This window comes from Phalaenopsis equestris, unplaced genomic scaffold, assembly GCF_001263595.1.
Source record: "Phalaenopsis equestris unplaced genomic scaffold, ASM126359v1 Scaffold001122, whole genome shotgun sequence".
In the NCBI taxonomy this organism is placed as follows: domain Eukaryota; kingdom Viridiplantae; phylum Streptophyta; class Magnoliopsida; order Asparagales; family Orchidaceae; genus Phalaenopsis; species Phalaenopsis equestris.
This window is the reverse complement of record NW_018165561.1, coordinates 32652-50025: the sequence shown is the minus strand read 5'-3', so window position 1 is coordinate 50025 and position 17374 is coordinate 32652. Positions and strand designations below refer to the sequence as shown.

Sequence of the window (17374 nt, the reverse complement as noted above, 5' to 3'; positions counted from 1 at the left end):
GAGTTGTCTGCTCTGCCATAGACACTCATACTGGCGAAAAAGTGGCCATCAAGAAAATACATGATATTTTTGAGCACATAGCTGATGCTGCTCGAATTCTTCGCGAGATAAAGCTTCTCAGGCTTCTTAGACATCCTGATATTGTAGAGATAAAGCACATCATGCTACCGCCATCAAGAAAGGATTTTAAGGATATTTATGTTGTTTTTGAACTTATGGAATCTGATCTTCATCAAGTTATTAAGGCTAATGATGATTTAACAAAAGAGCATTGCAAATTCTTTCTTTATCAACTTCTGCGTGCTTTGAAATATATCCATGCAGGTTAGCTCTTTCAACTTTATATGATTAGTTTCTGAATTTGACCAGTGAGGGTATTGATGCATTTTTATTTGCTTGGCACTTTGAAGTATGATCTGTTTAATTTATTTAGTACTTTTTAAATCTCTTTAAAATAATTCTTTTGGTTCAATATATTTCAGTTTAGGTTCAATGAATGCTTATATGTCTGTAGGTATGAATTAGTAGTTTCTCTTCAAAACAAATGTGTCGACTTGATTTCATAAATTGGATTGTTGGATAATAACAAAATTTAGTCCAATTTTGATACTTTCGTTTCTTTTTTGGTTTTTTATATTTGATGCTATACTAATTGTTTAAAAAGGCTTTCAAGGCGTACGCCTCGAGGCCGCCTCAAATTGAGGCACACAAAAAAGCCTTGAGGCTCAAGCCTCGATGTCATCAGCGAGTCTTACGCCTTTTTCGTTTGAGGTGGTACGTTTTCAAGCATAAAGCCTCTAGGCATTTGGGGTAGCACCTTGTTCAAGTTATGAAAAAAAAAATTTATTATTAATATATTTTATATTATATTATATATATTTGATAAAGGGCTTCAAAAATGTTAAAGCGTTATTTAACTATGATTGCTTGATTATATTATTAGTTTATTCTTTTGTTTTAAATTATTTTGGAATTCAAATTAATTGATAGTAAGATAAATTTGTAATAAATGAAGAACATTTTGAAGTTATAAATTAGATAGAATTAAATGATAATAAATATGATGATTCTTTTGAAGATGATGAAAGCAAGGTTGATGTAGCTATGGTTCTTGAACCTCATATAATATTTAAATGTTGAGTGAATGTTTATCGAGAATCATATTTCAAATTTCTATTTTATATCAATATTTAATATTATATATTTGATTTATGTCTTTATGATAATAAATTAAATCAACATATCAATGGTTTATATCATATTTATGAATTATTTTTAATTTTATGAGTTTTTTTCCCGAGGCCATACTCAACCCGCCTCGAAACTTACGACTCATCTCGCTAAAATAAAATGCCCCAGTTCTTGATTTCTCCGTTTTAACCTTTGATGCTAGTGTATTCATTTATCAGTATCTTATACATTATCCGTATTTGAGTGATCTTCACTTAGGGGATGTTTAATATTAAAATTCAGGAGGGTTTGAAATGCATTGCATATATTTGGAATTCAGGAGTTTTTTGGTTTTTTGTGTTTGGTTGAGACCAATAAAACATCACTTGAATGTTAAAAGAAAACATTGGGTGATGTAGAGTGTCGTCTGGGTCCTCATCTGTGGGGAGGCAAATTGTAGGAGGTCGTTGGCATTTGCGGGCATGTGCAAGATTGCATGTGTCACGTAGTATTCTAAATTTTCTTGGTTTCAGCGAATTCAGTGTGAGCTGTTCTAAATTCCTCAAAAATTTAACATGACTTTAGTTTTTTTTTTTTTTCTAATTAAACATTTGAAATCTAAAAACCCCTATATCTGTTGTAGCCTGCACTCAAAACACTATTAACCAAAGAGCCCATACATATTCACCTACTATTTAAGAACAAACTTCACATATGAAGCCTTTAGGGTTTTCAACTTTTTATGCAAATAAAAAAAAAATTTCTTTATTTTCTAAGCTTTAAAAAGGTGAAATAAGAATTGAAGTATTTTACCTTAGCGAGGCGAGGTGTATACCTTTAGGCAGACTGAGATGTGAACTTTCTACCAAAAGAAATTATAAAATTATAAATAATTCATAAATATTCCATAAATCATTAATAGATTTACTTGTTTATTATATACTAAAACACTAAATAAAAATGTTTTAGAAATGGAAAGTAATTTCATTAATGACAAATAAAAAACAATTATAAGAAAAGAAATATAATATTTAAAAGAAAATTATTTATTTAATTGAAAAATAAACCTTGCTTGCTCCGCTTAGGCATACATAATTGCTCAACGGCTTTCAAACTCATTATCCCTCACTAGCAGTCATTCGCAAGATTCCTTGATTGGAACTCCTGCTCGTTAATCTTTCATGCCGACCATTGTAAGCAATTTGCTCACACAGCTTGCTCATAGTCCTCTCTCTCTTTCTCTATCTCTCTCTATCTTACTCCAAATAATTTAAACTGGAAGCTATTATAAACCTTAGTAAATATATCATTATTTCATATAGCAACAAAACTTTGTTTTAATTTTTATTATGTTGTAAATTGAGGTGTCTGCATATGCGTCAAACTTCTCGGGACATTAAATCTCAAACATGTACGCCTCAATCAAAAAAGTATATGCTTCACTCAAGTCGTTAAGGTGTAAGCCTCGAGTTGATTTTTTTACCCCCAAGTGTGATTTGCCTGAGGCGTGCACCTTGAATGCTTTTTTTATTAATGATATCCGTGGTTCATTGAATGTTGACAGATGCTTTTAACTTATTTTTCGGACCTACATTGTTTAGTAATCATTTGGTGACAACATTATAATCTAAACTTAGCTTTATGTTTCACATTATTTGGTTCAGAATTTTTTTTATTAATTTTGATTTCTCCTTTTTATTCTGTGTATGCTGAGGTTTTACAATTCTATTGCAGCAAATGTTTATCATCGAGATTTGAAGCCAAAGAATATATTAGCAAATGCAAATTGCAAGCTCAAAATTTGTGATTTTGGATTAGCAAGAGTTGCATTCAATGATGCCCCCACAACGATATTTTGGACGGTATATTTTTTGTTATTTGGTGATTATCTTGCTTCCTTATCTTATTTGTATTTGTAATTTGCAACTAAGAGCCTACTGTTATTCTCTTTGACATATGTAGGATTATGTTGCTACAAGGTGGTATCGAGCACCCGAGCTATGTGGCTCTTTCTTCTCTAAGGTAATATTTTGGACCCCATGAAAACTGACAGAAAAGTTCTAATCATGAATAATTGTTCATATAATGCCAAATATATCCTAGCATAGACCCCCCATCAAATAGGGGCAAAAATGTAATATTATTATTGTACTAAATCCCAAATAAATAGGAGAGCATTTATTGAACAGGGTTTCCTTCATTGTTTACTGTTCATTTGAGAAAATATAGCTTCAATATAGAAATCATTTCTGCCTTTTCTCTATCTTTTCACTCTCTTCAAGCTATATTCCTTGATGTGAATCACGTACATTTTTTGATTTTATTTATTTATTTATTTGGGAAATGATATTTTTGGATTCAACACTAGTTTTTTTTCTTGTGGTTTCTTATGTTTCGTCGATAGGGAAGCCTCTTCTCTATTATGTAAAAGGTTCTGCTAGAAGTTTTGAGTGTTGATAAACCTTACAATGGTTAGGGCTTATTAGATGTAACTTGGCACATTTTCTAATTGCTTTTCTGAAGTATGATTGCGCGGTCATTTCTAGTAATGTAAAACTGCTTGATCAGGAATTATTTTGACCACCCTGCAAGCTGAAATTTTACACATCAGGTACCCCATATTGATTTCTTTCTCATGTAGATCTTTCGCGGTCGCAGCTCGATTTCTTTTAAAATTCCTGATCAGTATATAATGAAGTGATATATTCTGCATCTGCAGTACACACCAGGCATTGATATATGGAGCATAGGTTGCATTTTTGCTGAGGTTTTAACTGGGAAGCCCTTGTTTCCTGGGAAAAATGTGGTTCACCAGCTAGATTTGATGACGGATCTTCTCGGAACTCCTTCTATGGATGTCATTTCTCAAGTATGTCATCTTACTTTATATGATAGATTGTGAAAGGTGCTGTTAAGGATCTAACAGTGGGGTTTAAGGGCGGGTTCGGGTCTGACTCGAATTTGTGACTGTTTAACTCGAATCCGATCTGAATATTAAATGGGTTAAAAGTCGAACTCGAAACCAATCCGCCTTCAAACTATTGACACTAACCCAACACATATAACCCATTTAACATAAAGCATAACAACTATTCAGGTCAAATTCGTGTCAAAGATGAGTCAATTTCTTTTTAATTTTGGGTTGACGGCTCAACCTAAATCCGACCCTTAAAAACTTGTATTTTTCAAGTCTATTTCGGGTTGGTTTAATTTTTCACTTCCCTAGGTGTTGTAATTCCAAACTTATTGAATTTCTTGTTTGAGTCCAGGTGCGAAATGACAAGGCGAGGCGGTATCTTAGTAACATGAAGAAAAAGCAACCCATGCCATTTTCACAAAAGTTTCCAAACGCAGATCCTTTAGCTCTCAAACTTTTGGAAAGGCTTCTTGCATTTGATCCCAAGGACCGCCCGACCGCTGAAGGGGTATAAATCTGGTTCTTTGATGACTCTTCTGATGATAAAGTCGATTAATCCTTCTGAACTTTTGCAGAAAGTAATCATATTTTTTAGAAAAATTTACCCACATACCACATACTTCCTATGCACTTACCACATATCTAACAACTAAACTTCAATTTTTACATGCATGCCATCTTACTTGAGCATGAATAGTTGTATGATATTTTTGATGTAATTTGAAAGATTTGAATGGTAGAGATGTAATAAGTAAAAAATTTAGTTGTTAGATATGTAAATACATAGGAATTGGGGTGGGTATGTAGGTAAATGCCCCTTTTTTTATGATAGTTGCTGTTGGGAAATTTGTCCCCTGTTGACATGGTGTGATTTCAGGCATTGGCTGATCAGTATTTTAAGGGGTTAGCTAAAGTGGAAAGAGAGCCTTCGTGCCAACCAATCACAAAAATGGAGTTTGAATTTGAGAGACGGAGAGCAACAAAAGAGGACATCAAGGAGCTCATCTTTCGGGAAATATTGGAATATCACCCTCAACTTCTCAAAGATTACGTGAATGGAACCGAGAGAACAAATTTTCTTTATCCAAGGTTGTTTTTGTGAATTTTTTCTTCCTTCTTTTTTGTAGTCATTTTATTCTCCTGTTAAATGAGTTATTTCGTTTTGTCAATGATGCAGCGCTGTTGATAAATTTAGAAAGCAGTTTGTTCAGCTAGAAGAAAATGGTGGTAAAAGTGCCCCTGTTCTTCCACTTGAGAGGAAGCATGTTTCTCTTCCCAGGTATTTTGTTGGCCATTACAATATGATTTACTTACATTGATGCCATATCTAAGACTTAAAACTTTATTTTTTTTTTACATTTATACCACCTAAATCTTTCATGTCACCAAAAAAATTCCACTTTTTAAATTTTTAAAAAGTGATTCACCTTTTTATGCATAGGCAGATGTGTATCTGTAAAATTTGAACTTTAGGTGTTAGATATGTAAAGTAAATAAGAATTATGTGGCATGTATGTAAATCTTCCATTTATTTATTCACGTATGTGTGTGTACTTATCTAACACTTGAATTTTACTTTTTACATTTATAACACCAAATTTTAAAGATGAGATGTTAGTTATGTACACACACATACATAAATAAATAAATGGAAGATTTACATACATGTAAATATTGAAGTTGAGATGTTAGATATGTAAATACATATAAGAATTGAGTGGTATGCATGTAAATCACCAAATAAAAAAATAAAAAAAAAAGTTAATTTACATTTTAGTTGTTGAGGGTAGGGTTCTAATAAACAATAATGTTGTAATTTTGACAGATCAACAATGGTCCACTCAATGACAATACCTCCGAAAGAGCAAACTAATGCTAGAGATACTGAGCGTTTTCCGGGACATATGCCAAGGTTTTCGCAGCCGTCTCAGAAGATCCCGCTTGGTTTGTTCTTTACCCCTACTATATCTATCTTTCTTTATTTTTTTTCCTTTACTTTTAATTCATTATTCAAGAATTAAAATGAAGGGAAGCCCATCAACATCCCATCATTTCTATTTGATGCATTTGATAGCTTTAATGCCCATGAAATTTGTGTGAAGGCATCTTTATGCAAATTATATCAAAAGGTGGTTTGAATTCCATTATAATATCCTTATAAGCGCTAAAATTTGGTGTGATGGAATTTGAACTGTTGGTGGGGACAGAAAGAGCTACCAAGTACCAACCACTTGGCCATTCGGCTCATGTCTGATAACCATAGCATGGTTCATTTTTAATTCTGCAATGAACTTTTATATCTTTAATTTTTGGAAATAATTACATTCATATCATTTGAAATATTGCTATTTATAAATTTAGCACTCATATAAACTTTTTCCACTGCCAAATTAATGCATTTATCTGTAACAATGAAAGTTAATTTGAAAAATGGATGAAAGAGAGTGCTAGATTCATAAATAACAATGTTTAGAGTACTGTGCAATTGCTCCACTTTTAATTTATATTTGTTTTGTAAACATAAAGCTTTTGTTAACTTACTCGTGATATAGTTGTTCAAAGTTAACTCTCACCATGAGGTCATGGGTTCAAATTGTGCATATTGTCGTTTAGACTCGAATCAACTGTTCGAATAAAAGCTTTTATAACCTCATATTTCAGCATATTTGAATGGTAATGCTGGAAAAATTTTCCTTCCCCTTTCAGCAAGACCCGGAAAAGTTATAGGACCAGTAATGCCATTAGAGAATGGAGTCATAAGAGACCCCTACGACCCCCGCCGTCTCATCCGCAACTCCCCGCCATCATCGCAGCAACAACCCAACCTTCCTCTACCTCCTTCCTCCTGCAGCTTTCACAGATGTTCCATTCTGTCCGAAACCCGAAGAGACGTGGAAGCCAAGGAAGATCATCCCTCCCATCACAATAAAGAACTGAAGCCTTCTTCCATTCCTTCACACTTACCTCAAGACAATGCAGCTTCTTCCCCGGACTTAATGCATAGAATCTTCTCCGCCGGCTCCGGTGATCACCGGAAGGTTTCCGCCGTGGAGGACTTTTTAGTCCATTACTAGCCTTCAGGTTTCTCTACTTCTCCCTTTGCTCGTACTGACTGGTTGGTGGGCTGGTGTAAAAATTAAGGGGATGTGTTTGTTTACTACTAGTATTAGAGGATATTAAATAAGAAGTATGCGGCAAATTAATTTATATTTAGTTTGAATTATATTTTTAACCCACGTGTACCTTATTATGTATTTATTCAGTAGGACCCACCTCACTTTGCGAGATTAAATAAATAAAAGAAAACTGATTTTTTGGCCGTGGGGGCATAAGAAAATGAATATTCATATAGGTGTCTTACGTTAGGACTCATGTTTTATTTGTTGGGGCCAACATATAATCTTATTTCTTCAATGGATTGCTTCATGTATCATATTTCACCCATATGTAATCCAGGTTTATTATTGAAAAACAATATATCTGATTTGATGAATTCATTTGTTCAATGCGTAAGAAAATACCACCAAAATATTATTACAATACCACCACAATATCACAACAATAACATCATTCTTCTAAAACTTGATTAACACTTTTTTTTCGGTAGCCATTTTCAAAATAAGAATATAACATCCCATTAGTGTAGCCTAACGTATAATTCATTTATGTGAAAAATCATAACAACAACATTCTTAAAATGTCATCATGATACCACCGAATTATCATCATTTATCTAAAGTTTAGTAACACTTTTGTTGAAGCAATTTTCAAACAAAGAATATTCATATAATAATCTATTGTTTCTCATATTAATGGAGCAGAAGATATGACATTATATGAAAAATCACTATGATTGATTGTATAATAGCCATAATATCACCACAAAATTATTATAATACCAACAAAATAACACAACAATATCACAATTTCTCTAAAACTTGATAATACTTTTTATAATAATTTTCAAATAAAAATATTCATAACATCATAATCTATTCACATCAGTAAAGCAAAAGATATAGTTCATTTGTGTTAAAAATAATAACACCTATTTGGTAGCAATTTTCAAACAAACAAGGTTCATGATATCATAATATATTGTTTCTCACATTAATGAAGCAGAAGATATGATTTATTTGTGTGGATCACCAAAATATCGTCACAATAAAACTAAAATACCACCAAAATATCACAATAATATTACCAAAATTGAAAATACACAACACCATTATAATAACACAAAAGTAACACCACAATACTATCAAAATACTGTCAAAATATTATCATAATACAACCACAATATCATCAAAATATCATCACAATAATATTATTTCTCTAAGACTTGGTAATACATTTTGATAGCAATTTTTAAACAAAGAATGTTCATAACATTATAATTTATTATTTTTTACATCAGATGAGAATGTTCATTTGTGTAATTGTGTGAACACTAAAATACCACAACAATATTACCACAGTATCACCCAAATGCCACCAAAATGCCTTGAAAATACCACCACAATATCACAAATTCTCTAAAACTCAATAACACTTTTTTTGCAACAATTTTCAAACAAAGAATATTCGTAACATCATAATATATTATTTCTCATATTGGTGAAGCGGAAAATATTGCTCATTTATGTGAACCACCAAAATACTGCTACAATACCGCACAATACAAACAAAATATTACCACAATGTCATCATAATACCAACACAATACCGCTAGAGTATCACTAAACACCACCATAATATCGCTCTTTCTCTAAAACACGATAATATTTTTTTATAGCAACTTTCAAATAAAGGTTAATAACATTATAATCTATAGTTTCTCGCATTATTGAAATAGAATATACGGTTCATTTGTGTTAAAAAACACAGTATCACTAAAATATACCAAAATATCAACATTTTTCTAAAACTTAGTAACACTTTCTTGATAACAATTGTCAAACAAAGGAGGTACATAACATCATAATATATTATTTTTCACATCAGTGGAGCGGAAGTTATGTTCCATATCTGTGAAAAAACACATTGTACTTTCATGCGATAAGCATCATTTATGTCATGTTTTTTTGTTCTATTTAATTCAAAAAAAAAAATCATGGTCAGGTCAGATTTCGTCCATTTTTATCTACAAGTAGATTCCCCTAAAAATCCTAATTCTTAAATCTTTTTTTTTTTTTTTTGTAGGAAAATGAATCCAAGAATGAATACATGTATATGCAAGCCTTCAGCAACAAGATTTGTTTGTGATTGTATTGTTCAAAACTTGAATAAAAAAATTATAAATCATCTCAAGGAGTTAAAACATATAGCAATATGCCTGCATACCAATAAGAAAATCCTCTTATATTGTAAATTATGAATTGATGTGATATTAAGAAAATAGTTTTCAATATTGGTGGCAAAAACCTAAGCTTCACATTCAAGACAATTGCCTTAATTGTTGGTATGCCCAAATAGAGGAGAAGTTAAATTGGAGAATTGTCCCCTTATCAATTGTTAATTTCGTACAAGTGAAAAATGAAATAATGAAGGTTAGTTCAGAGGAGATTGTTGCCTATGTTGTCGAATCATACATAAAATTTATGCTGTCAAACTAATTCTTCCCATCGAACAAATATAGAGTGTTGAGTGATCTCTACAACTTTGTTGAAGATGTACATACTTTCTCTTCATTTAATTGTTCAAGTGTCATATAATTTTCTTGTTGAGCAAATTGATTTTATCGTTTGAAAAATAAGACGAAAACAGTCACTTGGATATATGAGTGGCTTTGTTGCTCTGTTAACGGTTAGCATGTTGCATGTCAACAAATATATAATTTTTGGGCATACAACATAATGACTTTTCTTTTTTACATATTTAATTTTATAAGCATACTTCCATCCTTGCTCTCAACTCACCCGACGTAAGGCCTCACATGATGAGGTGGTCGAAAGGGGGAATCTGGAGAACAAAATCTTGGGATTTATTATTTTCTAAACTAAGCCCCTAACAGATAACAAAGAAAACCTAAATTTTTCCATTGATTAGATGACATTACATTTGCATATATAGCATGCTAATTGATTGATTGATTATTATAAGTTTATGATTCTTTTAAGGACTTCAATGAAGAGAAGCTACAACTACTTGTTCCAACAATACACAATCCCCCAAGTTCAGCTTGTAGTCATCGTACTAACCCGGCTACTAGCTTGCCTCCAACTTATAAGAGGGAGTATCGGCGTAAGCTAGTCTAGCTCGGGATCTCTCATTCTTGACACCAATTTTTTTACTTCTCATCTTCAAAATTGCTCATAAGTTCTATGCAGATTTCTCGTAGTTATGCTTCGTGAATGTTGTTCTCCTCAATATATAGCACAAAATCATAAACAAAAACCCTCAAACGTGAAGAAAAAATGAAAGCGATCTTAAAAGAAGAAATAAAGGCAGAAACCAGTTTTTGTATAAGTCACCTTTTTCAATTTTTGGGTTAGTTTCAGGTCGGGTTCAACTCACCGCCAAAAATCAGTTTTTTACCTCATGAAGTGGGTCTAGCCGAGCAAACATGTGTAAAATTGCTATTGGACTTCAGACATAACATTTTTTTCGAAGGAACAAACAATCTTATTAAAGGGGAAAAAAAAAAGTAAAAAAATCCTAATTCCAATAAAATATAAATTCATGAAAAAAATCACTATAAAATCTCTAAAAACATAGCAAAATACTAATTTAAAAAACGAATCTTGCCATCACCTAAGCACATAATTCATGTCAAATTGAATTTGGAAGACGAAGATCATGACCCAATGTTTTCCCATCACCATTTCTAGTAAAAGGAATGTATAAGAAACTTCTCACCAACAACTCATTCAAAAATGCTATGTGCAAGCCCCAATTTGACACATTAAATAATAATAATAATAATATAACTACCACAAAATTCTAATTTATCTACATATCTAACACCTCAACTTCAAAATTTACATGCATACCACTCAACTCTTTAACACCACGTCAAAAATATCACTATTTACGTAAATAAATACACCTTCTCATGCATAAGTTTATAACACTAATATACCACTCAAATCTTTAACACCACATCAAAAATATCACTATTTAAGTAAAAAAATACACCTTCCCATGCATAAGTTCATAACACTAATAGTATAAATAAATATCAATTTGTACGCGTTAGATATGTAAATACATAAAAATCATGCAGCATGTCATGTAAATTTCCCAAACAATAATAATAAAACTTAATCCAAAACCTGCATAACACATACCTGATCCACGGCACAAAACTTCAACGCGCCGTAAATGGAGCAGTGAAGCCGAACCGAATTGAAAGAAGAGTTGGGTTTAATTTCTACCCATTTTCCATCAATCTTCTCAACATGCTCATGCTCTTCCGGAACGCCCACAAACGAGATCGCTTCCATTTGTTTGCAGATCTCGCTCAATTTCTCTATGGAGAAAATAATGTCGAATTCATCTTCTTCCATTCCGTCCTCGTAGATTTTGAGCGCCATTTCTGCCCTACAAGAGCTCGCCCAACCAAAATATAATGGGCTGCCAAACCCACTTCTCTCGCCCACAGAACATACCTGTGTACAAATCACTTTTAGGGGCATCTACTTACATTCCACCCAATTCCCTATGTATTTACGCATCTGATATCTACATTTTAATTTTTTACATTTATACCATCCAAATCATTCATATGGCAACGAAAATATCACCATATTAACTTTTAAAAGGTAATATGCGTTTTTTCATGCGCAGGTAAGATGGCACATATAATTTTAAAATTTAAGTCTAAATACATAAGGATTGAGTGGTATAATGCTATGCATGTAAATCTACCAATGTTTTTATGCCGATTATTTAAATACCTGAACTTTACTATTTACATTTATATCACCCTAATCTTTTGTATCACATAAAAAAATAATGAAATAAATCTTCCCATGCATAAGATTGGTATATATAAAAAAATTGAAGTTTAGACGTTAGATACGTAAATACATGAATCAAATGGTATGTATGTAAATCTTCTAATAAGAAAATACGCACATACCATTGAATTTATGTGTGTTCAAATGTTATAATATTATAATATCTGAAGAGAGATTAAAAATCTCACTAGTATCAAGTTACCTAAAGTGAACTAAATGTTTTCTTGCATGTATTTTGATGTTATTTATAGCTTAGGGGTGTAGTATATCAGCAAATATAATGATTTGGGGGCATTTTGTCGAGTGAATTAGTAGTGTGCTGTGATTTTTTTGACGGGAATTGGGAAAATTTTGTGTTTAGTATGAAAATTTATAAATACAATTTAAAGCTTTATTGAATTTGAAGTTTAGATAGGAGTTCATTTTGGTCGAATTTAGAATTCAATCGATTTGCATTTAAAATGTTATAGGCAAGTTGCCGCCGCCACCGCCCTCCACCGCCTGTCGTCTGCCGCCTGTCGTCCACCGCTGCCCCTTGTCATGGGTTGTAACTTGCCGCCAGTCGCCCGCTACCCTTTGCCCATGCAAAGACATTGTTTTCAATCTACTTCAAATAAAAATAAAAAAAAAAATCTAAGCTTATTTTACTGTGAAACAAATAACTCAAAAGTACTTCAATATATTGTAATCATAGTAGTCAATAAATATTTTACATTACATTTTATTTTTAATAGACCAAACGGCCCCTTAGAGATTATATATGTAAATATGGAGAAATAATAGGCAACCAAAGCCCGCATCTACGCCCACAAAAGTTAGAGCATAAATGTAAAAAGAAAATTGGGGCATTTTGAGGGAATGTAGAAATAGAGGGAGAGTTAACAATACAATAATGGTTTTCACTAGGTGAGTTATATAGATATAACTGAATCTTTATGTATTTATATATGTAACATATAAATCTTATATTTATACAGCATCTTAGTCTTTAAATGACATAAAAAACAAAACTAACATTGATTAATCTCAAGTGATATAAAGTCAACGATATGTGACGCTCAGTGATATAAAGTCACGCCATATTCAAGAAATTGGCAAGACAACCATGAGATGGAAGTTTTTAAAGAAGATCAGAATGTAGAGAGTAATCCAAGAGACTCTAGAATATTCCACCACATTCTAGAAAATGTTAGAAGGAAAAGCTCCAAGGAGAACTCAAGAATAACCAAGAAAAGTTTCGGGCTATGCATGTATATAAAGAATGGTGTAGAAATATCTAGAAAGTAGACAATTCTAATGTAATCTGGAAAGTTCTCTTAGGCTTGAAGAAAACTATAAATAGTTGTCTCTCCCGTTCATTTGGATCCATCCAAGCATTCATCCAGGAGCCATCCAACGATCCTAAGCATTCAAGTGTTCTAAAAAACTCTTTCTTACAGAAGTGTTACTTTCTCCAATACTTCTCTCTACTCTTCTTACTAAAGTGTTTTGTGCTTACAAGTCCAAGCGTTGTGAGGGTTAAACTGATTGAGTGCAAATGAAGAGTGCTAAAGTCGCATGGGAGACTTGAGATAAATTAGTCCGTGACAATTGGTATCAGAACCTCGGTTTAAAGGTATGTCAAAGAGCATCAAAGAGCGCACAATGGAGTCTGAAACCACTAATATGGAGTCATCTCAACAAGGGCGAGGTCATCAGGAGCAACAAGATCCAGCTACATCCAAGCCATATGGGAGGTCCAAGAAGATCGTGCACAACTTTGATTTGCGCCTTGCATGGGTGGAAGAGGCAATGAATGGCGTGAAGGCCCAGATAGAGGATCTGGGCCAAAAGGTTGATGGACTCGAGGTGGAGAACATCACACAATCCATTTGACAATCAGAGGTATAATGCTCCAACTGGAAGAGTATTTAAGAGACCAAATGGCTAAGATACAGGAAAACTTGATGTGAGAGCTCTAGGAGGAACGAAGAGCCCATGAAGACGAGATGAGCGGCGTACATGCTAGCTTAAAAGAGATGCGTGGAGACCATTTGTTATGCAAGAGAGCAATAACGACATCCATTAACAATCATATCTTTCGAAACCAAACACATCGACGTACCAAAAACTAAGAGTTTTTGGGGAGCTCGCAATGCAAAGGAAGTAGACAACTTCCTATGGGGACTTGACCAATACTTTGGAGCGATGGAGATTACAGATGAAACAAGAATTCAATTTACAACCCTTTATCACTCAGACATCGCTATGTTATGGTGGGGAAGAAGAGATTTTGAGAATGTATGTGCACAACAGCCACCTTTGATGACTTCAAAAAGGAGCTACAAAGACAATTATACCCGATGAGGTTAGAGCCCCATTGTAAAGACTCAAACAAGGGGGATCGATTCGAGAATTTATTAGGAAGTTCACAAGCTTGGTTCTTGAAATTTTTGACATATCTGACAAAAATGTTCCTTTTCAACTTCAGAGATGGACTCCAACAATAGACAAAGACTAAGCTTAGGAGGCGCGGAGTGCAAGATCTTGTCACTGCCATCGCGGTCGCCGAAAGACTAATTGATTACTCAAAAGAGTACACAAAGCCTAAAGATAAGAAGAGCACCTATGTCAAAGATGGGGAAAACAAGGATCGACATAAGAAAGAGACCAGCCACGAATCGAATACACCTAAGGCAAAAGACAAATGAAAGTCTAAAATGACAACCAAACCGCATAACAACTGCTTCATTTGTGGATGATCTCATTGGGCAAGGAATTGCCCTCAAAAGAAGGCTCTAAACTCTCTCCTTACAAGCCATCAAGTGGAAGAAAGTGGTGATATGGCGACACAAGTAGAGGTTAGACAACAGTTGAATGGGATGCAAGCTTCAACAAAACCCCAAGTAAAAGGATTACTCTTTGTGAACATGGTAATAGGCGGGAAGACCCTAGAACGGTGGACACAGGTGCTTCTCACAACTTCATCTTTATTGCAAAAAAATTGGGTTTGCAAATAACTGAAGGGGGAGACTCCATCAAGTTAGTCAATTCAGCAGTAAGATCAAACAATGGAATAGCTAGTTGAGTAAAGACTAATATTGGAGAGTGGTCAGGTACCTTAGACTTCTCCGTCATTCTGATGGATGATTCTAAAGTTGTTTTAGGGATGAACTTCTTGGATCAAGCAAGAGCATTCCCAATATGTTTTGCCAATAGTATGTGCATCATGCAAGAGAATCAAGCTTTCTTAGTAACAAACAGGGAGTCAAAATGTTGTCAATCATCCAATTAAAGGAGGCCATTCCACGAGATGAAGAGAGCTACTTGGCTATTCGTCATGACTTCAATGAGGAAGGGAACCCCGAGATGAAATGCCAAGGAAAGTGATGGCAGTGCATGTGGAAACTAAAGGTGTTTAAAAAGAACTACCACCAAAAAGAGAGAAAGATCATCAACTCAGGCTGGAGCCAAGGACTGAGTCGTCAGCCATGAAATCTTACTGCAAGGAATCCCTCCCCCATACAACCAATAATAAAGAAAAAAAACCAATAGCTTTCAAGTTTGCCAAGTCGGTGAGCAAGCATAAGGAGTTGGTCCGTGTGTCACTGCGAGAGACTACAAGAAATACAAAATGGGCAGACAAAAATATGAAGCACAAAGACACATGTGAAAAGAAAAAAACAGACAATATCAAGTGGATGTCGCGATGAGGACATTGCGAGATTAAGTGGGGAGTGTCACGCTCCGCCATATTCAATAAATTGGTAAGACAACCATGAGATTGAAGATTCTAGAGAAGACAAGAATGTAGTGAGCCATCCAAAGGACTCTAGAAGATTCCACCACATTCCAGAAAATGTTAGAAGGAAAAGCTCCAAGGAGAATTCAAAAATAACCTAGAAAGGTCTAGGACTATGCATGCATATAAAGAATGGTGTAGAACAATCTAGAAACTAGACAATTCTAATGCAATCTAGAAAGTTCTCTTAGGCTTGGAGAGGACTATAAATAGGAGTCCCTCCCCCGCATTTGAATCTATCCAAAAACCATCCAAAGATCCTAAGCATTCAAGTGTGTATCCACTCTTTTTTAGTGAAGTATTTCTTTCTCCAATATTTCTCTCTACTCTTCTTTCTAGAGTGATTTGTGCTTACAATTTCAACTTTTGTGAGGGTTAGGCTGATTTAATGCCAAGAAAGAGCGCTAAAACTGCACGGGTGACTTGAGATAAGTTAGTCTATGGCAGACAGGTCTACTATGCACAGGAACCATCGTTGTATGGCTTCAAGGACAAGGACGATGACATTAGTGATCGAAGCCGAAAGAGTTGATGTCAAGCAAGCTAGAGCTTTGTCGAGCAAGTAATGTACCAAACTTTAGTGTAGGAGACGATGAAGAGCTTGGTCGAGCAAGGCAGGTTGTCACGGGTAGGAATCTTGAACTCTATGGTGCTCCAATGAGGGCGAGGAAGAGGATACCATGCTCGAGCATAGGGAGGAGTTGGAGGTGAAACCGTGACATTTTATTGAGTTTTGAGTAATTTTTACCTAATAAATTTATTATGTATTTTAATATTTTTATTAATGTGAAACAAAAATTAACCTAAACTTTAATTTATGAAATATTAGACTTTAAAACAAATTTAATAACTAATAAGAAACAAAATAATGATAAACAGAAGAAATATTTTTAACCATACACAATCATACAACAACAACAACAACAAAGCCTTAATCCCACTATGTGGGGTCAGCTACATGAATCTTTTTTCTCCATTGCATCCTGTTTAGTGTCATACTTTCATTTAGTTCTAGTAAATTAAGATCATTTTTTATACAATAAGCCCAAGTCTTCCTAGGTCTACCTATGTCTTTCATAACACACGTTTCTCTAATTTTGTCCGTCACAGGAGCTACACCAACCCTATCACGAATATATTCATTTCGCATTTTTTCTCTAACTGTAAAGCCACTCATCCACCTAATCATTCTCATCTCGACAACACTTATTATTATGCTTCTCTTTTAAAGGCCAACATTCAGCGCCATAGAGCATTGCAGGTCTCACCTCCATCTTATAAAATTTTCCTTTCAGTTTGAGCGGTACTTTTCTATCACACAAAAGACACGAAGCATTCCTCCACTTCAACCAACCAACTTGAATTATACTATTAACATCCCCATCTATATCACCATCGCTTTGAACAATGGACCCAAGGTATCTAAATCGTTCACACCTTTTAATAATTTGATCACCCAAAGTCACACTTATGTCACTAGAGCTATGACTACTAAAATTACATTCCATGTATTCAGTTTTAGTTCTACTTAAACGAAGGCCTTTA

General features: G+C 33.9%; 2 protein-coding genes across 3 annotated transcripts in view; one reads left to right on the top strand and one right to left on the bottom strand.

Moving 5' to 3' along the window:
• Positions 1–6: 6 nt before the first annotated feature.
• On the top strand, positions 7–9400 carry LOC110033277 (mitogen-activated protein kinase 10-like). 2 transcript variants are annotated; one of them, XM_020737202.1, is made up of 10 exons: positions 77–324; positions 2905–3032; positions 3133–3192; positions 3890–4039; positions 4440–4595; positions 4965–5176; positions 5265–5366; positions 5913–6031; positions 6794–7168; positions 9290–9400. In XM_020737202.1, the coding sequence occupies exons 1-9, from the start codon at positions 162–164 to the stop codon at positions 7159–7161; spliced, it is 1458 nt and encodes a 485-aa protein (XP_020592861.1). In that variant the 5' UTR covers positions 77–161; the 3' UTR covers positions 7162–7168; positions 9290–9400. The 2 variants fall into 2 exon arrangements, with proteins under 2 accessions (XP_020592862.1, XP_020592861.1); XM_020737203.1 differs by lacking the exon at positions 9290–9400 and having other exon boundaries at positions 7–324; positions 6794–7294.
• Positions 9401–11223: 1823 nt separating this feature from the next.
• Positions 11224–17374, bottom strand: part of LOC110033279 — a 30447-nt gene continuing 24296 nt past the window's right edge. Inside the window, exon 10 of the mRNA XM_020737204.1 lies at positions 11224–11697. Coding sequence (XP_020592863.1) covers positions 11350–11697 — 348 coding nt within the window. The 3' untranslated portion in view covers positions 11224–11349. The remainder of the gene's footprint in view (positions 11698–17374) is intronic.

What these genes read in the sequence shown, in the direction of transcription:
- LOC110033277 (XM_020737202.1), top strand. Translation starts at nt 162, where the DNA reads ATGCTACCGCCATCAAGAAAGGATTTTAAGGATATTTATGTTGTTTTT. An exon ending in AAGCATGTTTCTCTTCCCAG is followed by an intron (nt 5,367 to 5,912) that starts GTATTTTGTTGG and finishes TAATTTTGACAG; the next exon opens with ATCAACAATGGTCCACTCAA. An exon ending in GTCTCAGAAGATCCCGCTTG is followed by an intron (nt 6,032 to 6,793) that starts GTTTGTTCTTTA and finishes TTCCCCTTTCAG; the next exon opens with CAAGACCCGGAAAAGTTATA.